At 34.5% G+C, this 23,448-nt stretch overlaps 2 protein-coding genes across 4 annotated transcripts in view; one reads left to right on the forward strand and one right to left on the reverse strand.

The window, feature by feature from the left end:
• LOC127833575 (sodium leak channel NALCN-like) overlaps positions 1–7,976 on the reverse strand; it is a 100,584-nt gene extending 92,608 nt beyond the window's left edge. For 2 of the 3 annotated variants that reach the window (XM_052358913.1, XM_052358911.1), the window contains exons 1-3: positions 5,433–5,577; positions 3,110–3,340; positions 1,481–1,660 (exon numbers count right to left, since the gene is read on the reverse strand). In XM_052358913.1, coding sequence (XP_052214873.1) covers positions 1,481–1,660; positions 3,110–3,220 — 291 coding nt within the window. In that variant the 5' untranslated portion in view covers positions 3,221–3,340; positions 5,433–5,577. Of the gene's footprint in view, positions 1–1,480; positions 1,661–3,109; positions 3,341–5,432; positions 5,578–7,870 lie in introns of those variants that run through there. The other variant, XM_052358912.1, reaches the window with a different exon arrangement.
• Positions 7,977–8,173: 197 nt separating this feature from the next.
• Positions 8,174–23,228, forward strand: LOC127836485 (uncharacterized). The gene is made up of 4 exons (XM_052363143.1): positions 8,174–8,319; positions 13,669–13,860; positions 14,637–14,828; positions 15,899–23,228. The coding sequence occupies exons 1-4, from the start codon at positions 8,259–8,261 to the stop codon at positions 16,120–16,122; spliced, it is 669 nt and encodes a 222-aa protein (XP_052219103.1). The 5' UTR covers positions 8,174–8,258; the 3' UTR covers positions 16,123–23,228.
• The last annotated feature ends 220 nt before the right edge of the window (positions 23,229–23,448 follow it).

Raw genomic sequence — 23,448 nt, forward strand, 5'->3', positions numbered from 1 at the left:
GGCGACGCATCAATGACATCATGGTTGAATTAAATTTTACTGGTTTCGAGCATTGTGATGATCGTAAATAGAAAGCGGGGAACCACACGACCGTTGCCTGTCCCGTGTCAAGATTTGATGAAGAAGTAGAAGTGGCTGTGTCAACGATCGCGAAAACGTGGATAACTTTTTGATCAGGTGATTCCGTTTTCATATTGTTAAACGTTCTTGTAGTACCTTTATTTTTTGTAAATTTGTAATCGCTTCATTTTTGATTAAAGTTGTTAAACAAAACACCTCAAGCTGTTAAGTGTGTACTGTTAGGCCTACTCCGATGAGACAGATTCAGAGTATCAATCCGACGGCGATTCACAGGATGGAATCAACATGCATTAAACGTTTTTATTTCCATGTGTGGTGATGTTGTTTTGTTCATTGCCAATAGACTCAATAAACAGTTTTTACATTCTCAATTTATATTTTTATCTTGTGTGAACAGTATAAGTCAAAGGAAGTCAAGATGGCGACGTCCGTGCCGAGACAAGCAATTTTTGCCGTGTTATACCCTTTATTACTTTTTGTAATTTGTGTATGCCGCTCACTTCTCAGCCATATCAGCAAGAAAGTGATTAGCGTTTAATTCGTACTAATATTCGCTCTATATATCGACTTTACTTGCTACGGAATTTCTTAGCTGGATCACAAAATTACAGCTCCCGCGAATAAAATTCGTAGCGAGTCAAGTCGAGATATGAAACTAATATTAATACAAAATAAACGCTAATCACTTTCTTACTGATATCATGATATGGCTGGAAAGTGAGCGGCATTTAAAATTTAACAACTTTTAATAAAACGGCGAAACATACTTGTCTCGGCACGGACGAAAAACGAGGTCCGATAAAATCTGGCGAGGTCCGACAAATTTTAAAAGTTATCGGACCTCGTGTCCGACAAGATTTTTGCGTCTTTCGCATTGGTTGCCTTATCCCAAAAATGGTGAATCTATCATACCTTCACCCTTACCCCAAACATGGTGAATCTATCATACCTTTACCCTAACCCCAAAACTGGTGAATCTATCATACCTTCACCTTTACCCCAAAACTAACAATTGAAGAATTGAACCATGCTCTGGGAAAATGATGCTTAAGGCGTGGGAAAAGAATGTCATCACAAATTAGCCAGTGCAGACAGCACAGGCTTATCAGGGAAGACACTTTACACTTTAATTGATTTTTTTTTTGTTTAAAGGAAGTCTCTTCTAAACTCAAATCCAGTCTAGACGCAAAGTGTCATCCCTGATCAGCCGGTGCAGACCAACACAGGCTAATCTGGAAGAACAATTAATGCACATACATTGAGCCCATTCTTCCCAGAGCAATAAGAATCTACCAAAACATGCATTTCACTAGTGACCTCACCTTGCGCATACTCCATTACCCCCTTCCAAATGGCCCCAGCCCCATTCCCAAAAGTACACTATTCACTAGCCACCAACCTTGAGCATCCCTCGTATGTGCATCTTGGCTACCATCTCTGCAGTGAAGAGCAGAGTGACTGCAAGGTCCATGACGAAGGTGACATACTCCAGTGCCGGGAGGTTGTTGAAAGTGGCTGGAGTGTTCATGCTTACAGATGTCACACTAAGGAGGGCACATCCCCGCAACAACCAGCGCACCTGCAACACATGCAATCCAGTGCTCCAGCTAGGCCTAAATCGAAGGGCGCCGCGCCCTGCCCTCCCGAACCTCCGCCCTGCCCCCCCGAACCTCCGCCCTGCCCCCCCCCCCCTCAAAAAAAAAAAAAAAAAAAAAAAATTTTTTTTTTTTTACATATGATTATTCATAAATCTCTTATTACATTGTAATTAGTTTAATCCTCATTGTAGACATTATATTTGAATGGTTTAATAATAATGGGAATAATACAATTATTTATAACATATAAATTAACATGCAAATAAAAGCATTCCAGAAACACCCGCGCGCTCGAACGTGCCCTTTTCACAAAATACTGCGCGTCGAAAGTGCCCTTTTCACAAAATACTGCGCGTCGAAAGTGCCCTTTTGACAAAGAAGCCACCCTGCCCTTTTCAAATTCTAGTTGGAGCACTGCAATCACAGAGTGTTTGGGGGTCAAATGTGGGACCTAAAATTTACACCTTTTCCCAATCTAATAGATTATTTTTTTCCCAAATGACTGACTTAAAAATAAATTTAATTTCTTAAATCTCAACTTTTAAATGACGAATTGCCTTATGATGGTGAACATTTGGTGGTACGGTATGTTATTTAAAAAATGCAAGATAAATGGCATAATTTCACAGGGTTTTTTTCTGCTATTTATGAAAGTACGTAAAATGGACCCAATCCCAAACTGAAATTGTTAAAAAAAAAATCCCAATTACATGGACCAAAAAAAATAAAAATATTTTTTTTTAAGAAAGAAGTGTCTTGTGACTACCATATCTCAAATATTTTATTCCACAAAAATCCAACAAAGTTTATAAGTAGCTCTATAATTTACATGATTTTGTCCTGATGTATCAATGTTTATTGATAAACAAATCCGAATTGGTCCATTTCGTGTATAAAAAACTCCCAAATCTGCCATTTTATTGATTTAAAAAATCCCAATGAGACAAGACTGCTTTACACAAAATGGCTAGAAAAAACCTGTTTCAGTTAGACTAGCTTGGACCCATGTATACCAGCACTCATACACAAACATTGACCATTGTGCCTGCTACACGTATATCAAGCTCTCCACAAGGGAGCTTGACACAAATGACAACCAATATGATATGCCACATGGTGGACTATGAAGATAATTATGGTAAATTGCTATGAAATTCTTACACATCATTACTGTGACAAGCATTTAACCCATTTATGCCGAGTGGACTCTTCCATCCTTCTAAATTGGATCAATTTATTTCCAAAATTAGGATGTGCAGTATATTTATTTCTATATTTAGAATATTTCTTACAGAAATTTGTTTTAGCAAACAGCGCAGACCCTGATGAGACGCCACATCATGTGGCGTCTCATCTGGGTCTACGCTGTTTGCCAAGGTCTTTTTTCTAGCTGCTAGGCATAAATGGGTTAATAAAATAAACCTGCATACCCAGTCTTTGTTCACCCAATCAATGTCCGCACTGTCATTCAGGTTTTCATCTGGACCATAGTCTGACAGTGGTAGGTTTTCACGGAAACTTGTCTTCCGGTTCACCAACATCTTGGAGAATAATTTTGTTAACTGCTACTTTTCATTTTAAAGTTATTGTTGAAGCTTGAGCTGTAAACTAGTGACTTGGTCCAAATGTGATATTCATTTTGATAACAGGGATTACTGTGCCTGAAAATAGAAATACAGCAGTGAAATTATTCAAAATTTGAAGAAAAATGCAGCACAAAAATACTTAAGATACTGTAATAATAATTGTTTATTTAATATTCAGTCTGTCTCAAAGTAATATTTTATGAAAAACCTATTGATTGTTAATTTTTTGCTTTATTAATTTTTCATTTATATTATAATATGATGTCAATGGAATGCAAATTGTCATTAATATTAAACATACATTTTAAGGTCTAAGGCCTAAACAAAAAAAGAATAGTTTCTGGGAACCTGCCCAACTATATAATTTAACCACTAGGTAACTCAAACGCTTTTTTCTCCAAACATCAAGATTAGATGTGTCCAAATTGATTGTAATTTCAAAAACTCAAGTAATTTTAATCGCACAATTTATAATATACATAAATAATTTGCAGCTATTTTCAAATTGCTTAAAATTGTTACCTGAATATTATGCTGTTCATATGATGTTACCATAATCCCAGCTAAAAAATAAACAGTGCTGAGTGCTTTGTGTAAATCCTGTGTCCCAATAAAAAGCACAAAGCATACTGCATGTACAACGTCACATTATCCATCCCGTTAACGTGAGCATATTAAAAAAAGTTGCTAAACAAAAAGTTTGTAGTGTAGAGAATGGTTTTGGATAAAGCACATTGGTACTGCTATAACTGCCTAGGGAAAAGCCAACTTGCACTTTGACATAGTATTGTGATATGGGTACATGTACATATATAAATTAGAATTTAGTTTAAACCTATTTATTTATAGCTGGTTTGCATATATTCATAATATCAACATTCGGGCACTTGCGTCAGTTTGAGTTACGTGCCCATTGACGACGGTGAAAACAAAAGCGCTGCCGCCATTTTGTTGGCATTGAGAAATAGAGCTTGATCGTTTATATTTAAACGATTATGCACATATATGCAGATTTTATTTTTCAACATGCCAACAAGTTGTTCTACTTTACTGAAACAAATAAGATTGAAAACAAGCAATAAATAGATCAATTTCAAATATGCAATATATAAAAATTAACCATAATGGTATTTGTCTGGCAAAACAAACACGTTGATACCTTAAATAAACATTTAACTAAATTAAATTCAAGACAAGGGTCTTCTGTAATTTTCAAGCGTCAAAACCCGGGAGCTCGGGTCAAAGGAAAGCCCTGATGTGACCTTGACCTTTGACCTAGTGACCTGAAAATCAATAGGGGTCATCTGACAGTCATGATCAATGTACCTATGAAGTTTTATGATCCTAGGCCTAAGTGTTCTTGAGTTATCATCCGGAAACCATCTGGTTGACGGACCGACCGACATGTGCAAAACAATATACCCCCTCTTCTTTGAAGGGGGGCATAAAAATATGTATATAGATGAGTGTGTTAAAAATGTTAGATATTTGTCACTCATACTCGTTACAATGAACTGGTTTATACAACACATGTGAGGGACAAGAAGAAATATATCTAACAGGGCTGAGTACTGCAGTGAGGGACAAGAAGTAATATATCTAACAGGGCTGAGAACTGCAGTTTTAGTATTGATTCCTTACATACTTACAGCACTCTTGCATGACATTTTAGTCGATTTACAATCATTAGGACTGTATATATCTTTCAGTTGTCACACATGCTGGAGGTGTGAAATGCCATTTGAGTAACTGCTAACTTAAAGGTTGACGTTTTTTTTTAATTTATTGAAATATTAATTAGATCTTTTTTTTATTTATTTGATTTAGTCACAATAGTAAAAGCGATAGACAAATAGTAAGTAAGTCAAGTTTATTAAACCAATCATGGGTCATAATGAATGGCATGTAAATAGATAATGCACCAAAATAAAAGAAATACTATAAATGAGATCAGTTTAAAGTAAATTAAGCTTGATTTTGATAACACAACTTAGTGAGTCGTGTTACAGAATACCCTACTTATTTTACAGCTTCAGGTTATTATTATAAATTGAAATAGTAGAAATATATAATGTACGAAGATGAATGAACCCTAAAAAGAACGACAATATTCATTACATCAACATCTACGATGATACTCCCATTATTATAGAATACTCTCATTTACCTGGAGTCTCAATGAGAAAGTTATGAATGTCGCCGTACTCGAACATCGGCAATTTGGTCAGGTCATTTTTCCAGCATCCAGCATGCAATTTGTACGGACATTCATTTAGTCAAATTAGTTTTATTTTCTGGTCATATTGGGCTTTCGAAGTGCAATCTAACCCTGCATAATAGTCAAAAGACATTTTAAGCACCAATTACAACACATTTAATTAACTATCAACTACAAAATAGGAATGCACTTGGCAATATGTCAGCAGAGTTAGCTCAATCAGCGTAGTTAATGGACCGTATCTAGGGCATTGTTTTCACCATCGCTAAGGTACTGCCCCTTTTGTGACGTCAGCGCTATAACAAGAATAGGTTAAGGCTTTTTTACAATGCTATTCTTGGGTTTATTTCCTGGGACCAGAAAATGTACTTAGTGTCTATGGGGAAGATCTAAAAAACTAAGTTACAGCACGGAGTGTATATTGATAGGAGATGAATCGAGTATTTGACCCTTACTGTAGTAAATTCAATGTTATGCAAAAACTATTCATCCAATTTTATTGGTTTATACTTATATCTTGTTGCTTATTAATTCCTCTTTCAAAAAAATATAACTTTTAGTATATTCCCGTTGTTATTAATGGATTTATAGCGAGTAAAACACAAGAAATACACATTTTATGTTTTACCACCGCGCGTTTTACCGTGTTGTGGCTATCGATCTTTTACAATTAGCGTACAGCAAAGCGCCGAGGTTATACATTTTGATGTCAGTGATTTTTTTTGCTCAAATTTACAGCCGAATTTCGGCTGCTTCCCAATCGCAAAAATACACGTTTTTTCCCAAAATTCTGACCAAAATTTCCCAAAAAAAAGCCCAACTTCCAAAAAAAAAAAAAAAAAAAAAAAAAAAATTATTATTTTTTTTTTTTTAGAAAGAAGTCTCATATAACTTAATTATGATTTCTTAAATCTAGGTCTCAACTTTATTTTTTAAACATCTTACAAAATATATAACTTGAATTTAGTCATTTTTGTCCATAATTCATTCCCAAACTTGCCACTTTTATTGATTAAAAAAAACAACAATTTGACCAGACATAACTTTTCTAGAAAACTCCCTGAACATGCACTTAAAAACAATATCACTTCTGTTACTTATAATCCTATTTATAATGCTTCATTTTTTCCCAATTTCATGGTTTATCGCGCTATTTTTCCCAATTTCACGGTTTATCTCGCTAATTTTCCCAATTCAAAAGGCACAGGCTGTAACAAATTAAAGCAAAAAAAATCACTGGATGAACCCACTCACATCTTTTGTTAAATTATAGTTTCATTTCTTGGCCGATTTTGACAAATTATATATCATTAGAAAGCTAACGTTACGTAGTAAACAGATATATAAATATATATTAAGTTTTTCTTCTGATTTTGGCAGACCGGCGAGTTATAACTTTTGCAAATATCATACCGTTTTGGAGTTTTAGAATCTAGATTTACGAAAGACATTATATTCCTGATGAACTTCCTGATCCCCCAATCCCGTACACATTACCACCTAAACTCCTTTTTCCCGAGAACCCTAAGACTTTGGATTAGTCTCCCATACCAGGTCCAGTCCAGTCCCAGCCTAGATATCTTCAAAGATAGGTTGGTAACAGTTACAGTTTAGCCACCCTATTCTGTTTTTAATCTTGCACACTTTTATCTTTGAACTTTTATCTGTTAATCTGCACTAATATTTTATTCTTAACACAGTTTTCTTGACAGCGCCTCCCAATCATAGTCAGGATTGATTGTTTGGGAGTAACAAGTAGAAGTAGAAGTCAAAATTGGCCTAGAAATGAAACTATAATTTAACAAAAGATGTGAGTGGGTACATCAAATGTATAACCTCGGCGCTTCCATAAAAGATCGATAGTTACGACACGGTCACGTGACTTAGACACAACAAGATATTTGGCATAACGGTCCCGTTTCTTATCCGTGTAATCTAGAGTCCGTGGTTACAGAGTAGCAAATAGGGACATACAAATCTAAACATAATTTGACACGTTAACATTATTTCAAAACTGTTGTACATTTTTGTAATTTTGGTCTTGTCTATAAGATGCTACCAGACCTGTATTTTGTAGTGAAATTTACACACACACCCAAATGTTTTTACTTATGCCTAAGTTGTAAGCCTTAAGAGATGATTTAAAAAGAATATATTTTGCATGTTTTAAATACGGCACTTATTCCTGAAGTTTTTGTTATTAAATCTGAAATCATGGAAATCATTAAGTTTCAATTGCTTTCATTCATGATAAGAATGTAAATATCAATTCAACAAAATCCCTATCAAAAAAAAGATATAAAATATCTATATTTTACTATAAAAACAACGTTACATTATTAACGTTTAAACTCAACAACTGACATTTACGAAAAATTGCAACTTGCCATCTTTTTAAATTATCATTCATCTTCATAAAAGATACCCGGATGTTGATGCAATTTTTACCGTAACACCGGCTGCTGAAGCTGAGCTCTAGGCTACACATCACTATTATTACTACAGATAAAAAGGTCATAATACTTTCTAATAATGATTGTTAATGAAAAGAATCTGATATTAATGTCATTTATGGAAGATGCTTTAATTCTTGCGTTTGCGAACGAACTAATTTTAATAGTGGCCGATTATGTTTCAAGCCGTCCTGACTAGAGTCAGAGTTTTTAAACGCATGCTTTTCAATCGTTCGAACGACGTAGAAAAAACAACAACAACAACACTCATGTTTTGACATTTCTAAAATTTACTCTTTGTCTTTGTAATCGTTCGTGAAAAATGCGGCTATTATTTGATTTCAGTATTGTTATTATATGCGTTTTCCTGTTTGCATTTACAGGTATGTTAAGTTCGCTTCTATATCCAAGACATAGCAAAAGCCTAGTTACAATAATCCAACTCCCAGGTATGCCTATTGACCCTTCGGGTCGCTGGGAGTTGCAACTGATTACGGCATGTAATTAACCCGACTCTATGCTAGTATATTACATTCAGACATTCAACTTTTCCAGTCTCTACACATTTCATGATAATCCTGTATAAGCATAACTTCCATAATTTTTAATACTAATAGTCAATTCTGATAAATATGTGGCATATATTTTACATTTGATAGATTTCATGAAATAGACATTCTATCCGAATGGGGATATTCCCACTGGACATACTTTCATAATGTAAATCTCCTGAAGCCATGTGTGTACTGTTTATATAGTATTACAATGGGGGTATTTGACAATTGAGTATACATTAAGAATCCAGTGCTCCAGCTAGCAATAAATAGAGGGGCGCTGCGCCCCTCTAAAATTTGCCCACTTCAAAAGCGCCGCTCTATTTTTCTGTCAAATGCCCTTTTAATCTCAGAATTTTTGCTTTCATGCCGTATAAATCGCAGAAAACATCGACATGTATACGCAGATGACACTCTTACATGACTGCCTGTATTAAGTCAACACATTGTGAACAAACAAGCCCCAAGGGCATGGTTTGTTATCAGATCACTAATTAGCCTTTTGTTGCAGACGATAGTAACATGCTGTGAAAGATTATCTCTGAGGTCACGCTTGGTTAGGCACAATCACACTGGAATATAATCAAATTCAGCACTATTGATATTTTTAAACTTCTGAATTCTTTGGCTATATTTTTTTTGTTTGCAAAAATAGTGATTTTTAATTCAAAATACCTATTAACATTTGAAAATTAATCATCATTTCTTTAATGCGAATATGCGTTTAATTTTTAGTCCCAAATTACGGCATGGAAAACATATTTGTGTTTGGATTCTATTTCTGACCTTTAAAACACTGTCTGTCCTCAATCATGATGAATTTTAACATGAATAGTGGCAGACAGTTGTTATTTCAACAAATAAAGAACTTGTTTGGAAGGAGGATTTATCACTATGCAAGTAAAATGTAATGTTGATATTGGCATATATATTTTCGCGACCTAACAAATCTGTCAACGTTGTTGACTTAAGTTGAAATAACGTGTTGTGAAATAAATATGTCTGATTATTTACAATAACAATGTTTCATTTTAATCTCCAGACTGGATGCTACTTCATGGTGACATTGATCATTGTTTAGACTTTAAATTTGTAAAAATAAATTTTTGTTTTAATTAATATTATTATTGTGGACAAACATTGGCTCAAAGTTCTTCAAAGCAACGAATTTAAGTAGCGACAGTCACAATGTTTTTTATGACCCAGTGAAACCCCTGAATTTCATGTTTTCTTCATGTAATTTTCTTCTAAAAGGCCACTGATGCTGAAACTGGAACCTGAAAGATTAACATGCAGTTCAATGATAATAGGTGATAAAAAACATCCCCCCCACACACACACACCGGAAAGAAATATGATATCTACCGTAATTACTCTATGTTTTCGGACACTTAAAAATAATAAAAAAATTTCGTGTCCGAAAACATAGATACAAAAAATATTCACAAAATGCAGGTGTCCGAAAACTTAGAGTCGAAAATTGAAGTGTCTGAAAATAGCGTCAATTGTATCAACGACTACCGGTAATAGCATGCGCTTGTAAAATACCATGCCGTATAGTATAAATTACAGTTATATATATTTGCACTGCATTTTAAATGCTTAATTTATTTGACAGAAAGTTACTACAAGGTTGAACTTTCACCAACGAGTTCAAAGATGAGAATGTGACGTACCAATACTCACTAGTATGAACCTGTAATTAACGCAAAAAAAGCAAACTATGAATTCTTTGTTTGTTCATTTCAGATACCGTTAGTTGTTTGCTTACATTTTCCATTGTTCGTAAAACTTGCAATAGGGTGCATCACACTTTGAAGCGTTTAGTATTTGTCACAGTTATTTTACTTAGAAGGGGTAGGACCATTGCGGTAGATAATTAAACTGTTAATCGGTACTGACCCTGGTAAGTGTCATAACGCTTATGCTATCGGGCGAAACCATTGTTTAATACCGGTTTACAAGGTTATTTACCCAATAATGCAATGTAATGGTCCATTGCTCTCAGGCATGCACCTTCCATGTTTTATGATGTTAATCTGGTTGTAAAACCCCATGATCGAAGTGTCATTAGATTTCTTAAACAGGACCGAAATTTGGTAAAATAGCACTGTAAAATATTCAGTCCGAAAACTTAGAGACATAAATAATGGACGAAAAATCGTGTGTCCGAAAATTATGAGTCATGAAAAATAATTATTTTTGCTAAAAAAGGGGGTGTCCGAAAACTTAGAGTGTCCGAAAACATAGAGTTATTACGGTACATATCTCTAATGCGTGAAGTTTTCCTAAGCGCCAATGTAGATAGTAATATATTTATTGTAATTTCATTACACAAAATGAAGAACAGCATACAAAATGTGAAGTCATCTAATGCACTAATGTTTACAATTAATAAGTATATAGTATAACCAAAGTATATACTTAAGTATATTTATAACCAAATGCCCTATTTTCCCAAATTACGCGTGAAATGTGCCCTTTTTGGGGAAGCTCCCCTCTATTTTGAAAAGCTGGCTGGAGCACTGGAATCTATGCATCATTTTCTGACAATCAGGAGAAAATGATTTTTTTTAAGAAACCAACATTTATTTCTATTTAAAGTCTCAAAATTATTTATATTACGTGTTGTTTGCATTTGTTGGTTTGGTTTTAATTTCTATTTAAGCAATTCTTATGAAAATTAATATACAGTAGTTATTTTCAATATTTTTAGTAACATAAATACTCAAAATAGATGAATATTTTGCAAAATATTTCGCAAAATAAGTAAACCCATTAAAAATCTGTGTTCCCTTTAGCAAAAGCTAAAATATTAAATATTTAGATATCATAGCCAGAAATTCACATGGAATATATTGTGACTAAAAAAATTAAAACAAGCATTTTGTATTGCATTAAATCTATGTTACCAGACCACATCTAGTTTAGAAATTTTGGTTATTGCTTTAAAGATTATTACTTTTTTATGTGTGAACTTTTTTTTTCTCAAAATATTGCAGTAAATATTAATTGTTCCCTTTAGCAATAGCTAAAATTTCAATGCTACATGTGGTATAGTAGAATAGACTCAATGAGATACAGAATGCTCGTTTTATTATGTTTGTGCGACAATATATTCCATATAAATTTCCGGCCTTGTTATCCGACCATTTACCATCTGAATGCAAGACTGGCTTTGGGCAGCGTCGGAAGAACTAGGCATCCATGAGAACTACGTTGTGCTACCGAAAGCTGCCTGAAGCCAATCACGAGTTCTGTCTCAAATATTGAGATATAATAGCCAAAATTTCACATGGCATATATTGTGAATAAAAAAAATTTAAAACAAGCATTTAGTATTGCGTTAAATCTATGTTACCAGACCACATCTAGCGTTGAAATTTTGGTTATTGCTATTAGGATGATAATTTTTTATCTGTGAACTTTTTCGAAATATTGCAGGAAATATTCATTGATTTTGAGTGTTTATCAACATTTAAAATAAGTGTTGTTTCCCTGATCAATTACAAGATTTCACTGTATAGGCTTCTTCAATTTGTTTAGTTTTACTTACCTACAAAATCATTTTGTTTTACAGAAAAAATGTACGAACAAAGTACCTAAATTGTGGTTGATATAATACACACTGAATTAGATGTTTAGGGCTTGGTTGGGCAAGAAAACAAAAACACATACATGTATTTAAGTGCATGTGGGAATATAATATGCAAGTGATGGGTGTATTGCCGTACTGCCAGCTGAATTGATCATGTTAATTTGCACGATAATAATCCTAAAGTCATAGGTAACCTAGCAACAAATTGATAAATGAGACAACAGGTTTTCCAAAACTTTGCTCTTTCACAGGAAAAACTAACTAAAAACTAAAAAAATACACAGATCAGAAAATTTCAAGCGCCTTGGGGACCCTTGATTAAAAATTGTCAGTACCCTGGCGAGGGACTGTTAAATGGCCTGTAGAAAAGAACTGTGGGTTAATTTAAAATTTAGAAATTATTATTAATCGCCTAAAACATACTGTTAAGATTGCTGAAAACTGTTGCCCTATTCTTGCATATGTGAATCTCTCTCAAAATAATGTGAAGTACTTTGAATTGTTAAAATAATTATTACCAGAGAGTTGTGCTGCTTTTCATTATATTGCACATCAGTTTCTGAATGAGGACCCATTCTCCAAAGATATTTTTTTTCAACAGTGATGCAAATTTCTGCCAAGAATTTATCCTAACCTTCAAATCAACCCTTTTTCAGCATTGTAGATTAAGTATTTCAAATAAAAAAAAAGCCCTGATAACAAATGATAAGATTACCCTTTATGGAAGATTCTGAATATGGCCATTTTTATTGTTAATGCAACTTAATACTCCTTTTTATGCCCCCGGTAGGACGGCATATAGCAGTTGAACTGTCCGTCAGTATGTCAGTCTGTCCATCCGTCCGGAAAAAAATTTACGTTGGCATAACTTTTGCAATATTGAAGATAGCAATGTGATATTTGGCATGCATGTGTATCTCATGAAGCTGCACATTTTGGTGGATGTTCAAGGTCAAGGTCAACCTTCAAGGTCAAAGGTAAAAAAAAATAATTAAAAGATATCTATTTTCAAAGTCGCGCAATAGGGGGCATTGTGTTTCTGACGAACACATCTCTTGTTTGTTTTTGCAATACAAACATGTGGATGCATCTTTTTTATACGCCCGTTTTTAAAAGCGGGACGTATTATAGTTTCACCCTTGGTTGGCGGGCGGCGTTTACAGCAGAGTCAGCTCTCTAATTCAAATAGTTTTCATCCGATCTTCACCAAACTTGGTCAGAAGTTGTGTTTAGATGATATGTAGGTCTAGTTTGAATTTGGGTCATGCCGGGTCAAAAACGAGGTCACGAGGTCACATAGTGCATTTCAAGCATTTAGCATGGTGTCCGCTCTCTAATTGAAGTAGTTTTCATCTGATCTTCACCAAATTTAGTCAGATGTTACATCTAAATGATATCTTAGTCAAGTTCAAATATGGGTCATGCCGGGTCAATAACTAGGTCTCGAGGTCACTTAGTGCATTTCAAGCATTGAGCATGGTGTCCAAAACCTTCGAACAGGCATATCTTGTGACAGTTTGGCACTCTTGTTTATTTATGACTCAACAAGGCTTTTATGAATCCATGAGACTCTGTTACAGAGGCGGCCTTGACCTCTCACCAGCCAGAGTATATGGAAGTCTTTTCCCAGCATCAAACGTGGGAAGGTCACTACACATACAACAAATCTGAATACTACTGCATGCTGTTTGTTCACACGGGTCATTACAACAAGTCAGGTGGTCTTCTAGCAACATTTAAAGACAAATTGGGCACCACCTTAGAAATAGAAGGTATTATGTATGTTTCAAACAATTTTATTAAGTAAGTTTCATGTTCGGTAAACTGGGTTTGATGCTTGTTTATGAAGTATCATCCAATATTAGCCTGGTCACTCTTTAATGAAACCTTTTTTACAATTGCATTTTTTTTCAGAAACTTTAAAAGGAAACAATAATAAGAACTAAGATGTATACAAAATAGATATAAGATTGATCAAAATTTCAAACTGTTGTTTACTAAAGTACCAAAATTGTATACATTTTCCAGTTTATACATCATGTTTTCAGAATTTACTGCAAGCTTTTTCAGCATAAGCTTCTTGTTACTATGATTGTTACTAGCACACTGATATGTTGACTATGATTGTTACTAGCACACTGATATGTTGACTATGATTGTTACTAGCACACTGATATGTTTACTATGATTGTTACTAGCACACTGATATGTTTACTATGATTGTTAATAGCACACTGATATGTTTACTATGATTGTTACTAGCACACTGATATGTTTACTATGATTGTTACTAGCACACTGATATGTTTACTTTGATTGTTACTAGCATACTGATATGTTTACTATGATTGTTACTAGCACTGTGATATGTTTACTATGATTGTTACTAGCACACTGATATGTTTACTATGATTTTTACTAGCACTGTGATATGTTTACTTTGATTGTTACTAGCACACTGATATGTTTACTATGATTGTTACTAGCACACTGATATGTTTACTATGATTGTTACTAGCACACTGATATGTTTCAACATTTAAAATAGGTGAACAAACGGGCAACCATGAGCTTGAGGTGAAATTTACCGTCTTCATGGTCTATAATGATGGAAATGGCAGATTCCCAAGTAACTTTACATTCACTGCTACACTTTACCAAAAAGAAGGGAAATGGAGTTTGCAAGCCAGAGTTACTATACCTTCAGATGGGCTGTTTGGTCTACTTGATCTTCATCAAAGTTAGTGGACTGTAACCTATGTAAAACTTTGAAGATAAGTTATCCTGTCTGGTGTTTAAAGAAACCAAAGCTGTTTTGCTCTTGAAACTTGCTAACTTGATGAAACACCTATTTATATAATTATATTCAATGGCGTTGTACAAAACATATAAATATGCATGCAATTGATAAAAATAAGAGTGATTGATACTTTTATGCAGCATTATTTAAAGGATTAATAATTCTAAAAATCTGTGATATTAATAAAAATGCTGTAAGAAACTTAAGCAATAAAACAATACAGGCTATGATATTAAAACACAGGAAAAATAAAATATTATGAAATAAAATGATATAAGTAGGGTTAAGACAATAATTATAATGATATTATGAGCAAAGTTTTGGCAACATAAAGATACTGTTTTATCATTAACTGAAAGGATACGTGGATATTTTTTTAGATGAACTTTTTTGGCTCAGGAGTTGGATGAAGAAACATTTATTTGCTTTTGTGTTGAAAGAAACAGCAGTTTATTTTCTCTTCAGACTGGTTGAAAAAAAAATACTTTATTTGCTCTGATGTTGACAGAAACAAAAGTGTAATTGTTCAGGTGTTGAATCAACTTTAACTTTATTTTCTGACTAGTATTTGCATTGATGTTTAACACAGGTAAGTTAATTGGCTTTGATGTTGAAAGAAAGTAAATTTGCTATTGTGGTTAATGAAGAGATTTTAATTTTGTGGTGAAAGAAACAAGTTTATTTTCTGTGTGTGAAATCTTGTGGCATGTGTTCTCTAAGCCTTGATAATATATTTGCCTGACCAATTGAATTCTATACTATGCCCCCACACAACACAAGACCACACCAAAATGACAAATATCTTTCAGTAAAAAACAAATACTTTAAACTTCAATTGTCCGTGATAATTCAACAATTTGTCCCTACTTTTTAAATTATGTAGAATTGCTGGGATCCACTCCAAGTCCTCAAATAATGCAGCCTCAGGCAGGAAAGGGTTTCATTAACTTCAATATACACACTCAAGTCAATAAAATCCTAGTATCCTCTATATATTGTCTTTTTGTCAGCTGACTCAGAGGTTGGCCCTTTCTTTGACGGGAGCAGAAAGGGCTGGCAGTACTTCCTCATCATTGGTGTCCCGTTAATAATGGCAGTCGTCGGGGCGGTCGGCACCGTTGGCATTCTCTACTGGGCCATTAAGAGGGGCTACATTCGACACGTGCCAAAGTCGTACAAGAATTTTGATAGTCCAGTTGGCTTCAACTGTGGTAAGGGAACCGTGCATATTTAAAGCGCTATCTTCCGTCAGACTCTAGCATTTTATATTTCATTCCTTAATCAGTTTTATTTTGTGTTAAACCACCATTATAATAAATCATTACAGTGATAATTGGGGATGTAAAGTAACATTTCGACCACCGTTGTCCCGGTTTGTTTTTTTAGGGTGTCTTTGTTTAAACAGTGTTTAGTAAAATAACTTGAACTTGGCATATGAAGTACTTTCATGCAATAATGGATTAAAAACAAGTTATTAAAAACTTGTTTGAATATACATATTTATAGCATGTTTAAGAATTTATCACATGTAACCAGTTAAAGCAATTGCCAGTTGATGGCAAGGGATAATGTGTTGATACATAAAAGTGTGAATGAAGTGATAAAGGATCTCTTGTATAGTGGACATAGTATGAGTTTTCTCAGTAAATCTAGGGGCGTTGCACACTATTTAGGGGCTATGGGCCTGTGTGCACCTACTCAGTTATATGAGGTTTGTTCTGGGAAAACTGGGCTTAATGCATGTGTGTAAAGTGTCACACAGGCTAATCAGACATTTTCCACTTGTATGGACTTTTTCTTTTAAATGAAGTATCTTCTAAACAAACATCCAGTTCAGGGTGAAAGAGTCCTCTCTGTTTAGCCTGTGAGGATAGCACTGGCTTCTCTGGAATGACACTCTGGGCTCATGCATTAAGTGCAGTGTGAGGATAGCACTGGCTTCTCTGGGATGACACTGTGGGCTCATGCATTATGTGCAGTGTGAGGATTGCACTGGCTTCTCTGGGATGACACTGTGGGCTCATGCATTAAGTGCAGTGTGAGGATAGCACTTGCTTCTCTGGGATCATGCATTAAGTGCAGTGTGAGGATTGCACTGGCCTCTCTGGGATGACACTCTGGGCTCATGCATTAAGTGCAGTGTGAGAATTGCACTGGCTTCTCTGGGATGACACTCTGGGCTCATGCATTAAGTGCAGTTTTCACAGAACGAGGCTCATATCCTGATCATTAGCAGTTTTTGTTTTTCACTACTACATTTGACAATATTGTTGAACATTTTTAGTCTCATGGTGCTTGATGTAGCTGGCATCTCAATGATTCACTAGTAATGTGTACTTTCTGTTGAATTTTTAGATGTCTCTACTTTTTAGCTCACCTGAGCTTTTGTGATCGCCTTTTGTCCGTCGTCCGTCCCGCGTTGTCCGTTGTGCGACGTCAACATTTGCCTTGTTTACTCTCTAGAGGCCACATTTATTGTCCAATGTTCATGAAATTTGGTCAGAAGATTGGTTTCAATGATATCTTGGATAGTTCAAAAATGGTTACGTTTGCTTGAAAAACATGGTTGCCAAGGGGCGGGGCATTTTTCCTTATATGGCTATAGTAAAATCTTGTTAACACTCTAGAGGCCACATTTATTGACTGATCTTCATGAAACTTGGTCAGAAGATTCATCCCAATAATATCTTGGAAGAGTTCGAAAATGATGCCTGTTGGTTGAAAAACATGGCCGCCAGGGGGCAGGGCATTTTTCCTTATATGGCTTTAGTAAAACCTTGTTAACACTCTAGAGGCCACATTTATTTTCCGATCTTCGTGAAACTTGGTCAGAAGATTTGTCCCAATAATAGCTTGTTATCTCAGTTGAGCGACTTTGGACCTTTCATGCCCTCTTGTTTGTTAATGTCAGAAGAGCATTATCTTACTTTTACAAAAATCAACTATTTTTGCTGTTGACAAACATTCAAGTAATAATGGGGAAAAAAATCAGTACACTTGACCATACTTCATGGATATGATAATTTTCAATATATTTGTATACATGTAAATGTGTTCATATTTTACATGCACATCTATTATATTTAGTTTATAGAATGCCCTTGTTTTACAATACATATCATGTGTTCATATGCACAAAGAATGATTGATGGTATGCTGTTCTTGCTCTTAAAACATGTTCTTATTTGAAAATAGGCTAATTTTCAACAATATTGTATAACAAATCCATAAAAGTGCTGGTTTTAAACGATACAATTTTTGAAGTATGTTTTCTATTAGCACCGCCTTGAATTTTAGTTTATTCATGGGATTTTTTTTACATGTCACTAATTTTAGGAACATAATAATAATGATAAGTGTTGAGTTGTTGTTTGCTTTGTTGTGTGCTAAAGATTTTGTCAAAACACAAATTTGTAAGCAGATCATTGATAAGAGAGTATCCATTTAGATGGGGCCAACGCCACTTATAATTGTATATAAGCCTTGAATTGGGAAAACAGGGTCAAATACATGTGCTTAAAGTATTGTCTCACATTAGTCTGTGCAGTTCACACAGGCTAATCAGGGACAACACTTTCAGCATTTGTAATATTTTTAGTTTAAAGAAAGCCTTTTCTTAGCGAAAATCCTGTTCCAGCTTTACACAACTGCATGAAACCCTATTTTTCAGGACCTTATCTCAATGGTTGTGTTGTTATACTATGTCATAAAGTTATGCAAATCTACTGTTAAAAATTGCCTTGAGGATTTTATGAAAAACTGACCATGGTCTCATTTACATCCATGTCCCAATCTCATACATTCCATTATACACTTGTAATTTATTATACAAATGTAGCTTGTTGTTCCATCGTTCATTCATGTAACTTTGTTCATCTTCATTTAGGGTCCCTGAAAAGCTTTCTGTACATCATTTCAAAACACACACATATTTTTGTGCCTCAGTCATTCCTCAAACATATCTTTCAAGTGAATAAAAAATATTTTTATTTGTTTATTGATTTTTCCATTGTTGCCATTTCGATTGTTATTATTTTGTTCTGCCCCTTTTTTGTTAATCCTATTTCCAAAATGATCTGTATTCTTGTAAAAAAATTTTTTTAGTACCACAATGTAATGCTCCTGTATTTTATACTTGAAACTTTTGTCACCTAATTCTGTTAATAATTTGCAAGCTTCATATTGTTGCTTTTAATGTTGTAAATGTCAGGTTGTTGTTGTTTTTTTCAATTTAATTAAAGAGTAAAGTCAAGAATTGATTGGTGAATACAGTTCATTTTATCCACAATGACATTGTCAAAGTCATAATTGTTTTATTGATATGGTGTCCGCCTTGCGCCCAGAAGGTCCCAGGTTTTAACCCTTTGCATGCTGGGAAATTTGTCGTCTGCTAAAATGTTGTCTGCTGAATTTCTAATATTAGCATTTTCTTCGATTTTTTTCAAATAATATTATCAGAATAGCAAACAGTTTGGATCCTGATAAGACGCCACGTTCTGTGGCGTCTCATCTGAATCCAAACTGTTTTCAAAGGCCTTCAAAATTCGGTTCCCGCACTGACAGGGTTAACTTTTAGCCCCTCTCTGGGACACCAAGGACTGGTTCTTTACAGGAATCACACTTGAGGGTATCAGACTCTCTATAAGCTTTTGGTTCAGTGACAAATTAACCATTTACCACTAAGATATGGGTACATATTTTGAAGCATTTGTTGGCCGTCAGAAAGTTAAATTTAATTAAAGACCTTTCTTACTAGATTCAAATTTTTAAGGCTTCATTGCCAACCATTAGATACTGATGAGCAGCAAACAGCATAAAACCTGAAAAGACTGTGAGTTACTAATGTTTTCTTATGTGGTAAACAGAAGGTCAAGGTTGTCCCCCTATTATTATTTAATCAATTAAGAAAAACAGTTGGAAAATGAATTGTGTATTTTAAATTTAGATTTAGTGTTTGTTAATCAAAAGAATGATTCATGTACTTAAATATTAAGATTAATTGTCATGTTAAAGATTTGTTTGTCTGTTGTTTTATTTTATTATACCCCCACAATCGAAGTTTAGGGGGGTATATAGGAATGAGCTTGTCGGTCAGTCCGTCTGTCTGTCTGTCTGTCTGTCTGTCGGTCAGTATTAAATGTCCGCTCTCTAATTCAAGTTGTTTTCATCCGATCTTCACCTTACTTGGTCAGATGATGTTTCTAGATGATGTCTAGGTCAAGTTCAAATATGGGTCATGCCGGGTCAAAAACTAGGTCATGGGGTCACTCAGTGCGTTTTAAACATTGAGCATGGTGTCCGCCCTCTACTTTGAGTAGTTTTCATCCGAGCTTCACCAAACTTGGTCAGAAGTTGTATCTATATGATGTGTAGGCCAAGTTTGAACATGGGTCTTGGCAGGTCAAAAACTAGGTCACGGGGTCACTTAGTGCGTTTAACGCTTTGAGCATGGTTTCCACTCTCTAATTCAAGTAGTTTTCATCCAATCTTCACCGAACTTGGTCAGAAGTTATATCTTGATGATCGTAAGGCCAAGTTTGAACATGGGCCATGCCAGATCAAAAACTAGGTCACAGGGTCACTTAGTACGTTATACACATTCAGCATGGTGTCTGCTCTCTAAGTCAAGTAGTTTTCATTCGATCTTCACCACACTTGGTCAGAAGTTGTATCTAGATGATGTGTAGGTCAAGTTCGAACAAGGCCATGCCGGGTCAAAAACTAGGTCATGGGGTCACTTAGTGCGTTTTAAACATTGAGCATGGTTTCGGCTGTTTTTTGTGAAGACAACATGCCAAATATTCTGTGTCAATGCTGCATGTGGGGGTATTCGTCATGTCTGTTACAAAGCTCTAGTTTTGGTTGTCTGTTATTTTTGGGACATCCCTCATATTAAATGTATGTAATGCAACAACAACTTCATCACTTCTTTGTAGCATTTAGAACAGTCCTCAATTTAGTCTTTGATGCAATAAACAATTCAACTACTCTGTCGTGTACTTTTGAATTAAAACAAATTATTTGTGTGTTGTGGAATTTTGTAAATTATGACTACAAGCCATCATTCCATTAATTTTGTATTATGTTGATACTTGCTTATTACAACTCTATATGATTATTCCAGATATGCAACTTGTGGTAATTGTGTACTCAGATTAAACATTATTCCTCATGTATAGGTAATGTGTCACACTTTATTATAATTGTAATTGAACCCACCTTTATATGTTATCATTTCTTTTTAACTTTTACAAATTCATCTTTGTGTTGGATGTCATGATCCATTTATCTATTTTTGTATACTTAGATATGTAGATGTTTTGATTTTTGTAATTGTTTAAAACATGTATTCACTGTGCATGTAGCATTTACATATTTTGTTATTACCGTTTTGTTTGTCTAACTTTTGTTATCCCCCGCCAGAGGCAGAGGGATATTGTTTTGGCGTTGTTCGTCCGTCCGTCCGGCTGTCCGTCCGTCCGGCACTTTTGTGTCCGGAGCCATATCTTGGAAGTTCTTTGGCGGATTTCATTTAAACTTGGTATGAGTATATATATGCATTAGAGGATGATGCACGCCAAATGGCATTGTACACCATCTGTTAAAAACAAACTTATGGCCCTTTGTATCTTGAAAAAATGCTTTTTAGTGTCCGGAGCCATATCTTGGAAGTTCTTTGGCGGATTTCATTGAAACTTGGTATGAGTATATATATGCATAAGAAGATGATGCAAGCCAAATGGCATTGTACACCATCTGTTAAAAACAGACTTATGGCCCTTTGTATCTTGAAAAAATGCTTTTTACTATAGGCACTTTTGTGTCCGGAGCCATATCTTGGAAGTGCTTTGGCGGATTTCATTTAAACTTGGTATGAGTATATATATGCATAAGAGGATGATGCACGCCAAATGGCATTGTATTATCCGTCCAATTTGCACCCATTCTCAAACAAAGCATATGTTGCTGGGGATACCTTGGGCCTTTCAGGCCCTCTTGTTGTTATTCATTCCTTCTGTGTTCCCATCTCAAAAGATAGGCTGTACTGCATATTATATTTACGGTATTAGTCAGCTCCATATGTAATGTTTACAAGTTCGTTTTGGTATTCTTAATTTATAATGCCCCGGATTGAATGATCGGGGGTATATTGTTTTTGGCCTGTCTGTCTGTCATTCTGTCTGTCATTCTGTCCCAAAACTTTAACCCTGGTTAAAGTTTTGCGATAACTTTTGCAATATTGAAGATAGCAACTTGATACTTGACATGCATGTGTATCTCATGGAGCTGCACATTTTGAGTGGTGAAAGGTCAAGGTCATCCTTCAAGGTCAAAGGTTAAATATATGGCTTCAAAGCGGCACAATAGGGGGCATTGTGTTTCTGACAAACACATCTCTTGTTTTGAAAATTATTCAACACCAATGCTGTTGATTGAAAAGAAAACATGGTTTTTAAAGTGTGCTTCGATTAGGCCAAATACTTCATACCGGTAGTTGCAAACCCTCAAATATCAACAGAAACTAAGATATTTGTTGGAAAATTTAGTAATACATTTCAGAATTTCAATATTGTAATGTATTTGGCAATACATTAAAGAGACTTTGTAAGTCCACGAGTTAAATCAGGTACGATGCTTCCTGTGTATTGTTCACTTTACTATTTTCGACAATTCCAGAAACACAGGAACATATTCAAGTGCCTTTTTGAAAGCCAGCAGTGTGGAACAATTGGTCTGGTTCTAGTCAACCTTCAATGTATTTGACTTTATGTTTTGTTGTTTTTATCATTTTTTTGGCGCCTTTCTGGTTCTGATTGAACAATTTGCAAGTGGTCAATTTTTTCCAGTGCTTAATTTCTGTGCTTTACTGTGACTTTAGAGTGAGAAGATCTACCCAAGTTGTTCTTGTACATTTTGAAATTAATTTATACATATCATGCATTGTGTGTTTTATGTGAACAACACCTTTTTACATCAAGTTATTATTACATAAATATTGTATTATTGTTTATAATAGATATTCATAAAATAATTAGAACAATTTTTTCTTGCTTGTTTTGAGTGAAGACTTGGCTTTATGATTTTAGCACCATATGTGTGCCAAGTAATTTTCTAATCCCTCCAACTACATGTTGACCAAGTTATATTCCAGTGACGAGTTAAACAGTTTAGTTTAGTTTAAAATAAAGTTTATTTGAATTACATGTTTTATTTCTAGAGATCTCAAAAAGAAACGACAATTAAAAAAATAATGAAAACAGAAAATTCGCTGAAATGATATCCCCTGCCGAATAATTTATGTTTATTGGTGGTTGCAAAACTAAAAAAGGCTTTTGAAGAGTTGTTTCTTTTTCTCACTTATTTTAAGTTACATCATACAAAAAATGGCAATAACTCTTATTAAAGAAAATCCTATTAATGGTTATTTGTCATATAATTTTTCCTCATTAATATCTATACATCCATGAATTTTCATGTTTAAATCTTGCATAGTATCTGAGATATAGCCATGAAATGTTAATTCATACAAAATCAACAAAGGGCAACAACTCTTATTTAA

The sequence above is a fragment of the Dreissena polymorpha genome, chromosome 6 (genome assembly GCF_020536995.1).
Source record: "Dreissena polymorpha isolate Duluth1 chromosome 6, UMN_Dpol_1.0, whole genome shotgun sequence".
Lineage (NCBI taxonomy): Eukaryota > Metazoa > Mollusca > Bivalvia > Myida > Dreissenidae > Dreissena > Dreissena polymorpha.

Coding starts and splice junctions, on each gene's coding strand:
- LOC127836485 (XM_052363143.1), top strand. CDS start 8,259: ATGCGGCTATTATTTGATTTCAGTATTGTTATTATATGCGTTTTCCTG. Junction 8,320..13,668: donor TTTCCTGTTTGCATTTACAG/GTATGTTAAGTT, acceptor ACTCTGTTACAG/AGGCGGCCTTGACCTCTCAC. Junction 14,829..15,898: donor TCTACTTGATCTTCATCAAA/GTTAGTGGACTG, acceptor TCTTTTTGTCAG/CTGACTCAGAGGTTGGCCCT.